Source organism: Pholcus phalangioides, unplaced genomic scaffold (assembly GCF_987345545.1).
Source record: "Pholcus phalangioides strain wild (caught in Gottingen) unplaced genomic scaffold, Ppha-v1.0 ptg000013l_1, whole genome shotgun sequence".
Taxonomy (NCBI): Eukaryota; Metazoa; Arthropoda; class Arachnida; order Araneae; family Pholcidae; genus Pholcus; species Pholcus phalangioides.
This window is the reverse complement of record NW_028301606.1, coordinates 16,366,444-16,382,601: the sequence shown is the minus strand read 5'-3', so window position 1 is coordinate 16,382,601 and position 16,158 is coordinate 16,366,444. Positions and strand designations below refer to the sequence as shown.

Sequence of the window (16,158 nt, the reverse complement as noted above, 5' to 3'; positions counted from 1 at the left end):
TAATTACTTCAATATTTCATTTTATTTTGTTATTGGTGATTCGATTCAGTGTTTTACCAATAAAATCATTCTCCAGGGAATGAACCTAGCTGTGTACGAAAATAAGCTTCTTGTTTTTTATTTGCCCAGGTCGTTCCATCTATCGTTTGAATCGGAAGTTAGAAACTGTTTCAATGAATGAATATTTTCATGGTTTGTCGTAGTACACCTGATTTGAGAGATTTTTATTGAAGGGGGGGGGGGGAGGAAAGATACAAACTCAGCTTGCAGAGTGAATTTCCAACTCATATGGGATTGGACTTACTGTTTACCAAACTTGGAAAGATCAACCTTTCTTGAAGCTTGAAATAATTTCGAAAGACTATTTTTAGATCAGTTTTGATGCGATAATTGCAGTTATGCTAATTTTCCGGTTGCATTCATCCCAATTCACTTCATCCGATTACCAGGGATGTATTTCAAATCACTACATATAGAATATACGCATTTATCTTCTCCTATCCCATGAATATCCCACTAAAGAGTATAGAAAAAAATATATATTAAAGTAATACATCATTTGACGTTAAAGGAAAACTTCCCATTTCAAATTAGAGACTACATTTCCTTCCTTTTCCTCTTTCTCTCCAGAGGAGAAAAGAGGAAAAGCGAGAGAGAGAGAGAGGGAAAAAAACATTTTTACTCTTATTTTTCTCCCAAAATTTCCAAAGGAGGAGGAAATAAGAGTTAAAGGGAACTCGAATTATATATTAGACGAGCAAAAAGATGAAAAATACGAGAAAAGAGAAGTTACCTCGTATATATACGTATACATGGCGGAAGTAAACTTTTCGGCGAAACCAATTATGAATGCATCTTTGAATATTTAAATACAAAGTTCAAAAGATGAAATGGATTTTAACAAACTTAAATTACTTCCCCTTAAAAGGAGGGAAATCATCTGGGAAAATTTTAAAGTTGATTTCCTCCTTTCTGGAAGTTTCTGGAAATTGGAGGTGAATCCGAAAAGGTAAGAGAGCTTTTTGTACGGGATTTTCCATTTTCAGATGGTGACACCGAAAAGTATACATGCTCAGTCTATAGCCAGCGGGCAAAATGTGGCCCTCGGAATCATCTGATGTGGCCGCGACAAATAACCAAACACTTTAGATTGTCCACGAAAGATTACCAAATCACTTATGTGGCTGGCCCCACGGCACATTTCCAGATTACTTCAGTTGTTTCGTGACACATTTCCAGATTATTTAAGCTACACACTGCATATATCCAAAGCGCTTAAGTGACCAACGGCACACCTCCAATTCGCTTTAAGTGGATTTGTTCATTTCCAAGATTACCAAGTGTCCCGAAGCATTTTGAGCACAAAGGATTATTTACTCTTCCATATTTAAGTGGCTTCTGGCTCATTTCCAGAGCATGTAAGTGATTCAAAGCACATTTCTATATCACTTAGATTGAACGTTGCACATTTCAAAATCACTCAAGCGGTCCGCGTGACACTTTCAGATCACCTGAGTGATTCGCAGTACACATTTTTAGATATCTCAAGTGGCCCGCGACACATTTCCAAACAAACGAAGTGGCCCACACTCTCCTAAAGCATCCTTGCTGCAAAGCTTGCGTGGGTTACATCATAGGCGGAGATAGACTTGGAAGTCTGGGGGGTACGGTCATTATTGCTGGAGGGGCACGATGATGATGTCAATTCATATAAGCATTTATACATTAGATCAGTCGACTCCACCTTTGACGCTGGGGGGGGGGGGGGGCAATGCCCTCCCACGCCCCCCCCCCGTATTTCCGCCATGGGTTACATGAGCAGTTGCTGATAGTGGTTGTTGGACAACTCGTTTAGCCTTGGCGTCAGTGAAAAAACGGAACATTGGTTAACACATGAAGTCTAGCCACAGAGAGCAACAGACTCAAAAACGGTTTAAATATTAAATCATAATTCGAGATACAGAGAGTTTCTCTAACTTCACACACAACCGCAACACTTGATGCACACCTAGACTATGTACACACACTCTTCTGGTGCGACTCACTCATCCCTGAAAGGGGGAAGTGAAACGATAGAAAACTGTAATTTCAGTTTTTTAACTGTATTCCCCAATGGCGATAGACTGGAATTGTGCTCGGTTTAAAGGTAAAGGCTAATTCTGTATTAACAATATTAACGGTAGCACACATGACCCGGCCTTTATATTACAACTGTTACACCCTCCTCCCAGTTAAGATATCTAGATCCTACCTTTTCCCAATAGATGATGCAGCGTGGATTGTACGTGGTTAGTAAGGTCATAAGCAGCAACGTGGTCTGGAAAACCTTCAAAAAAAAATAATTGGTCAGTGTATGAAGCGTCAGACAAGAGACGCACATGCTAAAGATATACTCGTTGAAACACTGTCCGGTCATCTGAAGACATCAAGCGTATTACCATCTGGAGAATTAGGGAGATTTTAGTGCGGATCCAAATTCTGTACAGAAATAAATGTAAAAGTGAGTTTTGAAAACAATGAAGATATTTTTTATTAACTTTAGAAAATTTTAGAGATTTTTCCCCCTTGCAAAAATGTGGTATCGTGCAAGCCATCACCGATTAACGCCAAGTCGCCTATCATAGCCAACCAGAAGGTTAAACTACCTGCCGTTACGCAGAGCCTTACGGGACAGGGGGGGGGGGAGAGCGGAACTGCCCCGGGTGACAAAATTTAGGAGAGCGGCAATTTTAGTTGAGAACAAAGAACACCGTTATAAATTTATCGAATTTTAGAGTTGTTGGGGTGGCAAAATAACGTTTGCCCCGGAAGGCAAAACTCCTAGTTACGGCCCTGTATTACGAACTATAGTGGAGGCCTCTAAAATAAAATCCTACCAACAAAAAAATCGCCATCGGAACTCAAAACGGGCCATACAGGCTTTAAGGGACATATGATCAAAGAAGGTAAAGACCATGTAGCTCTGGCTGAGCTGATTGGCGAATTTTGTTCTTTTACCTAGAAAATGAAATCTACACATGTATTGTATATATACATTTATATACATTACTCTGATTTCATGAAATGTGTGTGTGTGTATGTGGCATCAATTTACTTTAGCATAATTTTACTGTGACGTCATTTCGGAAATTATAAATGAAAGAAACAGTATTTTTTCGAGTAAATTATTCGGGAATAATTCTCCTGACCCCCCCCCCCCCAAATTTTTTTTTATTTTTTACCATCACGGCCGAAATTCGGGAGATATAAGAATTTTTCTGGAGTCTAGAAAACGGGGTAAAAATTCGAGAGCAACCCGGAAAATCCGGGAAACTTGGCAGCTGTGGTATTATATTAGGCTTGAAGAATGCAGGACAATTCTTTGACTTCCACGGAGGGCATCATTAAGATATCGTATCCAAGACGTGAAACCTGTTTTGAGAACACAAGATACTGAATTTATCGTATTCGGTTGTATTTACTGCCGTGTGCAATAAACTTATTACCATCCTTTTAAAATAAGTAAAATGCAGTGTGGGGGGGGGGGGAGGCAGAATTTGCGTTGATACATCTGGACTGCTATGGAGTCACCAAGCTGAATCGCTTGTGAATTTCGTAGAAAAAAAATATATAAATTCTTAAAAAAAAAAAAAAATCTTTGTCCACTTACCCCGGGTTCAGGACATTGGTTGATGCTTCCAGCAATATAATCCATATCCCGTGTGAGAACACTTCCGTTGTAGCACATATGGATATTTTCCGTAAACCGTTGCTCAATTTCCGGTAACGAAAACACACAAAGTGCGGAGTACGGCGCAGTACGCATGGTGTGATCCTTGCTTGTCGCGAACACGCCGACCAGCACGTCGGATCCCGGTTCGACGTGCAGGTCAGCGGCCAGGTCGGCACCGACCTTGACGAGACTAGCATCCTGGAGGAGATTGAAATCCGTTCCGTCCGCGCCCAGGCACTGCAGGGTCACTTCCGTGTAGGTGTCGTAACCGACGTCCGAGACGCACACCCTCGCGAGCCTGGTTATGAAACCCCATTCTTCCAGGGCCCTCAAGTGAGACTTACGCTGAACGGTCGCGTAGTACACGTAGTCACCGGAGTGAAAGCCGTGCACGTACGTCACTACGTAATAGTCCCGTAGATGGAAACTCACGTCAACGCGAGCTATGGACGAGAAGGATCTTTCGACCACGGAGAACAGCTTGGAGCTGTCCAGGCTTCTGCTGCAGATGGCCGGCACCATGTCTCGGTAAGGCCCGAGCTTGCTGTTCGTAGTGGCCACGTACAGAACGCGGGAGGGGAAACCCAAGTAGCGGGACGGACCAATGAAAGCGTAAGTTGAAGAGTTTTCGTCGTTGGCAGCGACTGGCACCGGCACCAGTTTTTCGAAGTTGCTTATGTCGTCCAGGTGATGCCTACGGCAGGAACCCTGGTGGACGCTGCCGCACACCAGCAGCATACCAGCATCCCGGTCGATGACTAGCACTTTGTTGATATTGTTCACGGGGGACAGCTGTTGGTCGACGCAACCAGTCGGGAAACACTGCGCGCTGTCTTCCACGGGTCCCGTCTTGACGCTGGATTCGATCTCCAGGCTCGAGTTGAACTGGTAGAGCCAATTCGTGGCCCCGACGTATACGCGCCCGGACAGGTGGTCCAGCACGACGTGGGTGAAGTTGATGGAATCGTTGTATGTCCTGTAAGAAGCAACGATGATGTTGTTGAGCTGCTGCTGCTGGGCGTCCGTGGTCGTCGTCGTAGCAGCCCATGCCACGAACAGCACCAAGCACAAGGTTCCCGCCGGTAGTTGGGAACACAGCGCATTGCGGTTCCTTTCCCGGACCGATCGGTGCGAGATGGTTCCTCCGTGGAGATTGTGGTAAGGATGAGATCGGCTCCTCCACTGCGGTGAACTCTCCCTAGAGCGGGAAGTCATCTTTTGAGACACCCCTTACGCTATGTTCTTCTTCGGCAGCGCATCGGCAGCTCTTCCAAGTCTTCCATTTCATTCATGCCGTATCAAATTACCATTCCTTCCCAGCTTTCCTAAAATAAATGCATAAAAAAACAATTCATAAGCATTTTTTTTTAACTCAAGTACATTAATGCGTGTTGCAGAACATATTCGGTGAATACTTTAAATACGCAGAAAAACTCGTAAAAAGGGGTACGAAATTAGAATAATGAAGGTGGGTGGGTGTCTGATAGGATTCACAATAAGCATGAATTCAAGTAAACCCCCTCGAGGGGAATATTTCTCTCGAAAACAAAAAAGAAAAGTAATTAAAATGCAACACTTTTTCTACGTCCGATGCTTCGTTGGATTCCAGAGACTTTTCAATTACCACAAAAAAAGGGGGAAAATCTCATTAAATTAATGCACGCAATCGCATGGATATTTTAGGCGCAGTGCAATCTATCATATTTGGACTTTTCTTTCTCCTCGCTCCGTGAATCATTTACCTGCATTTCCGAGTTATAACAAATGGTAAAAAAAAATATATTCAGCTCGTCAGTTGTTCATACGGATATAGCTTAGAAAGATTTGAATTTATTCTTTAGGCTGCATATAAATATAAGCACGTATTGAGCTAAGATTGATTGGCATTAATTGTAAATATCTGATCGTAATTGCAACTCTCGTTTGAAATGTTAACTGAATTAAAAACCACCAACCTATCGTAGATATGGAAACAAGCCGAATATAATTCTGCGTATGTATAAATAATATGGCTGGCATTTGAAATCAAAAATTTAGAGGGGAAAGTGACAAATGAGCTACTGATTATAGGCAACTGCTTTTTTTACAACATTAAAAAAAATGTCTTTAAGAAATTTGATAGTTTGCTTGAATAAAATCTAAAGAATAAAGCTTTAGATTTCGCCAGTGGACAGTAATTTAAACCAGAGCCTTTTTAGTGGATTAGAAAGTCCTAGGCCCGAGCAATATTTGAAGCTCCTTCAGCCTAATGTTAGTGTTATTAGAGAGATATTCGTATTTTGCCCAAAGTTCCATCAATTTCTGGACGAGAAATAATTCTCTAATGTTCCAGAAGTAATTTTCAATAAAATAATTGAAATTTATGCATTTTTGAAAACAACAATATCGATTTTCAATTTTAAAAAACGCTACTTGTGATGTCAATTAATTAATTTCTATCAAAGTGATACGACGCAAAGTAAAAATAGGAAAAGCTGTGTGATGTGTATTTTTATCCAAGATAAAATAATCCATCCAGTTTTTGGTGTTATAAGTCCAGGTGTGGTGTAAGTCCAGTGGCAAAGTTCTGGCGTTCATTCAGTTTTTGGTCTTGAATCGACAACCTTTTGTTTGGCTTGATTTCACTGTCAGGCCAACTCTTATTTGTCAATTGGCTATAATCGGCTTGGTGTCCTGTTACGTGTCAATTGAATATAGTTAGTTGGGGGCAAAAATATTTTCAAGCTGGACACTTTGAAACCCTAGCCATCCATAAAAGAAAGAAAGAAGATTAAAAATTGAAAATAAATCTCTAATAATCTCTAGTAGGTCTGTTTGAATCCCGTTGGCCCACTCATCAAGACAGGGTCCTTAACCATTTGTGTTCCACAGACCCCTTGTAGCAATATGACGAAGGCCACTGACCCCATTTCCAGTAAGATTGAGGTTAAGAACCCAAGTGGTAAGATGCTCGTCTTCCCCCATCAGAGTCCAAGGGTTCGATCGCGGGGGGGGGGGGGGGTAACAACATAGAAAACAAGTTGTTTACCTACCAAGCCTGGGACGACCACTAGTAGATGGCGCCTTCATTTCCCACCCAACTACATCGGTATGAAGTTGCCGTATGGTGATATGACCGGAGTAGGTTTGCGGTAAAGCAGTAAGATTAAGGCCACGGGCTCCTTTACAGAATAACATGTAGCATACACTGTGATAATGTATAAACAATAAGAGAGAGAAATAGTTAATTTTGTTATCCCATCCAAGCTCACAGACCAACTGAGATCTCTCCACTGACCGCAAAGGGATCAATGAAGCCATTGTATTAAGACGTCACTGATTCAAACCGAGATGAAATTATCCAGTTCTAGGAGATTCGAATGAAACAATTAAATATTTTACAACTAGATCCATCAGAATCAGACCATATGGGCATGATTTGGTGCCCCAGGCGTTCTAAAATTGGTATTTCCATTTTAATAGCACTATTAAATCTGTGAATTCCTATTAATTAACTCGTACACGACATAAATATTTAACGGCACGAGGCTTCGGTGAATTTGAAACATTTTCTCCAAGCATCATCATCAAGGTCAGTTTGAAATTCACTAATACTAATAACATATTTCTAAATTGGTGGAAGTAATTTTATTTTTCAATACTCTTCTCACGTATAAATTCGAAATCTAAATTCTCACGTTTATAAAAATTCCAATTAAAAAGTAGCATTTTGAAAAAATAAAATGAAAAAAAAAATAGCCACGTATATTTCGAACAATGGAAGTATGTAATTAAAAACCAACATGCCTTAAGTTTAAAATAAGCTGTAAAAGGGGGGGGGGGGTGTCATTAAAACCAAAATAATACACGATTTCTTTTAAAGATTTCAACGAATTCGAAATCACATAGGGGAATTCTTAAACACGTATTCGTAGACAAAATAAAGACATTTTAAATTTAATTGGCTAACACTTCTTTTTACTATGGTTATAATATTGGGCTTCCTCCGAATTCCTCTCCTAATTCTATTCCGTTCCTTAAGCATAATACTCTACTTTCAGGTATTATAAGAAAAAAGAAAAACAAATACACGTAAATTGGTTGTAAAGTGGAAATAAGTTGAAAGAAACAATTCGTAAATTTTATTTCTTGTCACAATTGAAAGAAATGAGGAAAAAACGCGTTGAAATTCCTTTAAAATTAATTTTTTTTTTCCTGTTATACTTCATTATTTTCGTCAAGATAAAGATGAGATAAAAATAAAAATCACGACGGATATTTATTTAATTTATTTTTCTGCCTGTATTATTGAATAACCGAAGCAATTTCGGGAATTTCCCGCAGAGTATGATTATTTTTGGTCGATCATTCGTGTAAGAATCTGTAAACTATATGTTCAGACGATATTGGAATTTCAGTGTCAAAGAATTAAATAATATTTCATCTAAATAATGAATGTCCTAAAGAATGCTTTTTTTTCTCCCTTTTTGTTAATTTATTTTTTCTATGTTCTGCTTTCACATTTTTGAATTGGCCGCAGAATTTTAATTTCTTTTGAATATTCTCGTGATAATCTCGATCTCGTATACAGTATGTGTATATATCAGGCGAAATAGTTCTCATTGTAAATCCTGTTAACTATCAAACCTCCTCCAGTAGAGTGGTCTTCAACTCATGTCCCGTGGGCTACATGTGGCTTTCGAAGCTTTTTTTTATACAATGGCCCACCAGCGAGTAGTTAGCATTACATAGTTACAGAATTTATAGAAATGCAAAAAAAAATACTTCAATGAAAAAATGTATTCCAGAATTGGTGAAGGAAGTAATATCAAAATTAGTTTTAGAAAAAAATTCAGAGGAATAATTTCAGAACAATCAGAGAAATAATTTCAGAATTATCAGAGAAATAATTTCAGAATTATCAGAGAAATAATTTCAGAATTATCAGAGAAATAATTTCAGAATTATCAGAGAAATCATTCCAAAATTACTGAGGGAAATAATTTCAGAATTATCAGAGAAATCATTCCAAAATTACTGAGGGAAATAATTTCAGAATTATCAGAGAAATCATTCCAAAATTACTGAGGGAAATAATTTCAGAATTATCAGAGAAATCATTCCAAAATTACTGAGGGAAATAATTTCAGAATTATCAGAGAAATCATTCCAAAATTACTGAGGGAAATAATTTCAGAATTATCAGAGAAATCATTCCAAAATTACTGAGGGAAATAATTTCAGAATTATCAGAGAAATCATTCCAAAATTACTGAGGGAAATAATTTCAGAATTATCAGAGAAATCATTCCAAAATTACTGAGGGAAATAATTTCAGAACTAGCGGGAAAGAAAACCATTTCGCAATTCATGAAATTCATAATCACTGAAAAATATTTCTAAAATTGTTATAAAAAAATGTTTCCATAATTAGTAAAGAGTCATTTGATGAAGAAATAATTTCAGAACCAATGAAATTGATATTCAGTCGAAAAATTAATTTTATTTCAGAATTAATGAAAATTCATACTGAATGAAAAAAATCTCAAAATTAAAAAAAAATTTACTCTCCAATATTCGTTTCTACAAAGCCAGCCTAGCTTTAGGATACATGCCTAAAGTATGGATGAGCTCCAAAGGTATCTTCCTACCAAAACCAGAAAAAGACGCCTATTATAAATCATCATCTTATAGAATGATTTCATTATCATCATTTCAATTGAAGTTATTGGAAAGACTGGTACTCTTAGGCATCTCCAAGATATTCCCCATTTAATGGGCAAAATTAATGTGAACCAGCGTGGCTAATACTGGGTACTATACTGACTCTGCTCTTCATCAGTTGATCTGGAGAATGAAAACACATGTGAGATAATTGTCAACGGGCAATTTGCTATTGGCATTTTCTCGGACATTGTTGGAGCTTTCGATAATGTTACGTTCGACTCTATACGAAAGGCACTAATAGATTACAACATTCCACCTATGATAATTAGATGGGTAGATCATATTTTCATTCTCATTTTCTATGGAACATAGACTTCAGTTTCTTAATCTCTGATCTAATAAAAGGAACAGGATATAATCAGGCATGTGCAGACGATTTTGTCGTCCTCATCCAAATGCATGATACATCTACATTGAGTTATCTTGCTCAACAAACTTTACACTCCGTCAACAGATGGGGTGAAAAGCATCAACTAGTATTCTGAGAGCAGTACTAGAGGTAAACGGGTCACACTAATATACTTATGCTATGCAAGGATTTTCGCTCAACACAAAAGTTTTGAGCACCATGAATCAATCAGGGAGCATCGTGGTGCTCGCAAGCAACGGGTTGAAGATACCTGCTCTAAGTCGTTCGAATTTTTCATTCATTTTACTTCCCATCGGAATCAACAAGGTTGAGGAACGCTGCTCTATCATAAACATCTGGAAGAAACCCAACAAGAATTCTTCGGGACACATTTTTCATTATTATTATTATTCCTCTTCATTTTCTTGATCCATCCCCATCCCCCACCCCATATAAAAAAAATCTCGAGTTTTAAAAGCAGTATTGTCACAGGTCTTATTATGACGAAAGGAAGGAAGGACATTCGATCCTGGGAGAGGAAACCTTTTCAGAGACACCTCGTGATAGAGGAGACAATTTTTTTTTCCACACCATGACCCTTAGAAAGTGTGTCTAAATCATGCACATTTGGAAAGAAAAAAAAAATCTAAAAGATTTTTCGCTGATGCACTCTTTTCATACCACGGACATTCTGAAACGAATGATGGAAAAGTTGGAAATCTTCCTCTTATTCTTTTATACAATTTTTTTTTTTTTGCCTTTTATAACTGTCGGCAGATGTTCTTCCCTTGCCTCCCGTTCTTATCTCTTTGCTTTCATCTCTTTTGTGATGCTTTCTTGGAGAAGTAAAAGAAATATCCCAGGGATTCCATCATCAGAGACACCTTTCTATGTCCATTGGCCCGATTCTACTGCCAAACACCTTTGTGTGCTCACCTTTTTTTTCCTATTCTTTGCCACCATACACCTTTTTCTTCGTACGTATATACATTTGCACTATCTCTTGCCCCCTGGCTTTCTCGGGGCCTAAATCTCGATATGGCCTTTTTACCATTTTTTTTCCATGCCTGCTCTTTGGGATCCCGCAGACTTCCCCCCCAACATTTTGCTTTCTTAATTCAGCTCGCTACTTGGGACTTTCTTCTCCAATCTCACTCCCTCTGCCATCAATCTATTCACAGAATCTTTCCACCGTTTTTTTTTTCCTTACCTCCGTATTTCCTTTTGGAAAGATTCCACCTCGTGGAAAGGCTATGGGAGGGCCACGGTATGACCATTAATCCCCCACTTCACTTCTCTCTCTCTCCATCTTCATCTCAACATTACTTTCATGGTCTTCCACTAGTGCTATGAGAATGGGACAAAAATAAGGCGCCGCACCTTTCTGAAGAAACTGTCCGACGCCATTTTTTTATCCATCTCTCTCTCTCCATTCAGCCGTCCTCGCGAGTTCACTTCTACCCACCCGTTGAGATAAATTCGACAATAAGTGGTTATTATCGGCTGAATGCCTTCGTTGAGGACGATTTTTTTCTGCCTTATATTCATTTCTGTTTCCTCTCACTCCTCTACTACCTCACGCCTTCTAAGTGCCATGCTCCGGCCATTCAAGGCAATGGAACATGAGAGAAAGCATTAACTCATTTTTTTTTCATCATCTTCTGTACTCATATATATATATATATATTTTTTTTTTTCCTGTTCATTTACGTCAACGTTGCTTAACAAAAGGAGAAAAAAAAATGGCTGAATAATATGAAAAAAAAAATTATTATATGTTTATTATTACTCTTGTGATGGCTATTGTGCAAGTTGGAGGACATTCCGGTTAATAACTCCTTCTCGAGCTGTTCATGCAATTCTCAGCAAGACGGATTACACGTGATCCTAAAACCCCCTGTTCTTGTGACTGCTATATGGAACATCTTGAAGGGTATTCAGAACATCGAGAAGATGAATATATATATATATACATGTGTAACAAACTAATCTGATAAGTGTCAAAACTTTCCCCCAGTGACTCAATGGAATCAGTGCAAGTTCTCTAGTTGTTTTGTCAGAATTCTCTTGTGGCAGCGCATCAATCATTTTTTTTTTCTTTCAGACTCTACAATATATGACCTAAATTAAGTTTAGATATTATTTAGCTCTTTTACAATTTATAAATAAATAAATAACACCCACCTACGATATAAAAACAAAACGATCAATTATTTGGGTACAGGCTTTCGAGTGGTCAGTTTTTGCGTTTCCTACAATTTCCAACTTTTAGAAATGACCATACACGGCAACAGTTTATCCAATTCTGATCCTCATCTACAATATCAATATTTCCTGTTTTGAAAGTTCACGGAAAAGTCGGGGGGGGGGGGTAACCGTTAATCAGGAGTTTGAGATGCCTAGTTTTATTTTACAAGGGGAAATTATTATTATTTGACCGTATCTGAAAGATGTCCGTTCAGAGTGGTTTTACTGCATTTGATTCACTCAAACGTAAAGCATCACCTTCATAGACTCCATGAATATTTCTACTAGTTCGACCAAACATTATCTCCATTTCTTGAAAATATCGTAACACGTGTCTAAAATGCTTTTGACCAGTTTTTTTGTATCAGTAGAAATATTCCAAATACATTTACGTATTACGATGAAAACCATACTGGACTTCTTGGTAAAGTCAGCAACCCATGATTTCAGAAAAAGTTCAATTCAATATCAATAACAATTTATTTTATTAATAATAACACAATATGGAGTGAAACATGAGCTTAAAACAAAAATATTTAGAACTTTCGTCACGAAACGATAATGTAACGAAAAAACACGTATTAACCAGAGGGAGAGATAGAATTTTTCACAATAAAGAAACCTGATCATCAGTCCTTTCATATGTTAATGACAAGTTCGGGATATTTAAAAAGAAATGTATGCGCAATTTTCTCAAAACGTAACAAATCGTACAAAAGGGGAGGGGGGAACCCATTTATTTTCTTAGGAATCATTTTTTTAGAATTATTATCTTAAGGAACATTAGAGCCCAATGAACAGAAGAAATTTGAAAGACTAGCAAATATGTCATTTCCGAAAAAATTCTTTCTAAAAAAGAATAATATGAATTTCTCTTAAAAAAAATATTCTTATCCAACCATTAAAAACACTGAATTCCAAAAAAAGTTCAAATTAAAAAAAATAATAATAATAAGAGTCGGAAGAAAAAAGGAAAAATGTAAATTACCCTTCGAGTTATTTGACATTGACTTATGGTGTATATAAGCGTGGGAACATACACCAGGAATATAATTTCACTCACTCTCTCTCCCTCTCTCTCCTTTCACATTGTACATGTTTGAAACATTTACTGACAGGTTCCTACAACGATATCATTTACATATTTTCCGGGAAAAAAATAAATGGGAAAAAAAAATCAATACGCGAATAAAAAAAAGAGGAAAGGTCGGAGGAAAAACAAATTAAAATACGCTACATTTAGCAGCTTTTAGTGTGAGAAATTAAAAGTAGCAAAAAATGTATACACATAAGCAAACAAAGAATTCATCCGAAAGCTCGTTAACAAATATAAAAGGTGTTCGCAGAATTAAAAAAAAAATTAATTAAAAAAAATAACACACGAAAAAATAATAATAAGAAAAAAAAGTATTAATTTTTCAGCGAAGGATCGCTTACAACTTTTTCGGGGGCAAAAGCATAAGCTTTTCTTGAAACTGATCAATATGTATTTTTTTTTCACGGTAAATGTTTTTAATTATTAATTAACAATTCTTAGAAAAATTTCGTTTTTTTTCTGTTATATATATATATATATATATACCCAGATATTTCCCCCTCTCTTCATATAATCTCCAATTAATCAGATGCATTTTTTTAAAATAAATTTTATTTCGGAGCTTAAAGTCATCAAGTTTTTCTGAACGTATAACAAAAAATAATATTAATATGTGCCTACAAAATCTTTTAAGAGAGATAAAGTTTTTAGATGCTAATATTTGGTTTCTGTTATTGCCCTCGATGATGTTGAATGGGACAAAAATTTATTGATATTGACTTTAGGGAAGAGGATTATTTCCATTTGTTTGATATATTCAAAGATGAAAAAAAAATATTTTGCACATTTTAATAGCATTTTATTGTGAATATTTGCTTAGGAGATACATATTTACATATAATAAAAAATGAAGTGCATGTAAAATTTCTAGAAAGAAGAGAAAGAATTCAAAGTATTTCTTTGAATGATAAAATTTTTTGAACTCATTCACTACAGCACGATTATATATACTATATTTTACGTTTCCCCGTTATTACAATAACTATAATGACTTTAAAAATATCTTTAATTTCTGGTAATATGTTTCATTATTCTTAAAACGATGGTAATCACCGGTTGTTATGCATATTCACCGACCATTTTGGTAAATTTGATAAATTTTGTTCTTAAATTGCGAATTTATCAAATTTACTGGTGATTATGTACAATACCTATCTCATGTTGAAAAATATGATGAAACATCAATGTAATTACTACTCAAATTTATTCGAATTATGATTGAACCTCGGTGTGGAATGATTAATTTTACCATTTATGTTGGTTATGAAGGAAATACTTTTTCCCTGGATTACTTTCCTTCATATATTGGGATGAGAAAATAATAATCTCATTCTGGATGTTGGTTATGTCTGCACATGTGTGGAGAAAGACAACATTACGGATTGATAATTCTTATGTTTTTTATCGTCTTCATACTTATTTTATTAGTTTAATTTTTGTGGCAAAAGAGGTTTTAGCGCACGCATCGCGTACGGGAAAATGTGAGAAAAGCCGTTGAATTAAAGTTATGTCTCTATATGATTTCTTCCACATTTGGGAATCATGCTCATACGCTGGTAGAAGTGATAAGTGAAGATTCATCACATTTGCAGATAGGCTTATCTACTGTATATTTACGGATTAAAAAAGGAGGAACCACATTTTGCTGATTGTAACAGTACCTTTTTGGAAATATTTACCTCGATTGAGAGATATTTACACTTAAAAATAGAGTGCATTTAAAATTTCGAAAGAAAAAAAATGCACATACATGCAATATTTGAATTCCAAGATTTTAAACTCATTTACTAGAGCAGCGGTTCTCAACCGGTACTCCGCGGAGCCCCAAGGGCTCCTTGTGCACCCCTCAGGGGCTCCGTGAGTCAAAAAAGGTTGAGAACCACTGTACTAGAGAACAATTTTGTATATTTTAGTTCCCACGTAATTCTAACAACTATAAAAATATCCCGTAATTCATGATAATGTGCATATTCTTTTATTTTTCTGAACTAGTGTATGATGAAAAGAGTTTACTTAAAATTTTACCTTAATTGAGGGATATTATTCAGACAATTAATAAAATATACCTTCCGTACCATATTTTGAACGACTCTTGTACCGATTAAGAATTTCCCATAAATATCACAAGATTTCCGTAATTACTATAACAATAGAGCCACCACAGCCATCGACACAAAATAATACATTACTACTTGATTTCCATCCTCACATAAACTAAGCAAATATTTGAATATTCAGCGAAAATCACTGATTTTTAACTTCTTAATTGGCTCCTGATTATACAGGAGAAACGAATACTTCAATTTGTTGATATTTTAGTGGATAAAAAAATGGAAATAATTTGCTGATTATAATAGCTTCTTATTATGAATATTTACTTTAGTGGAGAGCAATTTAGTTATAACTAAAAATAAAGTGCATGCGTGTAAAATTTCGAAAGATAAAATATTCAAATATGCAATACAAAATAATAATTTTTGCATAATTAAATTTTAAAATGACCAATTACAGCACAATTTTATATATTTTAGGGTACTCGTAATCCTAATGACTTTAAAAATATCTTCAATTTATAGTAAAGTAGGTCTACTCTATTTTTTTTCTATGAAAGGAAATTGTAAACTTACGTTTTTCCTTAGATTATGAATGATTCAAGATTCGAGTGTGCAAGTAATAAATAGAATTTGCGTATCGTATTTTTGAAGGAATATTCGGTTTTCGCACTGATCATGAATTTCCCCCATAAATATCACATGATTTTCATAACAATCGTGATAACAATAGAACTGTCAGAGCGTTGATACAATGTTATTATACTCCTATGATCATTCTATTATTACTCTATCCGATTTCAATCCCCATATAAGCCAAGCAAATACTAAAATATTCAGCAAAAATCACTGATATTGACTTTTAGGAAAACGCCTATTTAGATTTTCTATACAGTAGATTCCGCTTATAAAACTCCCACTTGTATCGTGCCACTTAGTACGGCTTATTTTTGTGGTCTCAACTCTAAGTAATTTTCATGAATATTTCCCGTTTGAA

General features: G+C 36.2%; 1 protein-coding gene across 2 annotated transcripts in view; it reads right to left on the bottom strand.

The window, feature by feature from the left end:
• LOC149078668 (plexin-B-like) overlaps positions 1-16,158 on the bottom strand; it is a 242,442-nt gene that overhangs the window by 44,724 nt on the left and 181,560 nt on the right. For both annotated transcript variants that reach the window (XM_089240809.1, XM_089240810.1), the window contains one exon: positions 3,650-5,037. In XM_089240809.1, coding sequence (XP_089096935.1) covers positions 3,650-4,927 — 1,278 coding nt within the window. In that variant the 5' untranslated portion in view covers positions 4,928-5,037. The remainder of the gene's footprint in view (positions 1-3,649; positions 5,038-16,158) is intronic.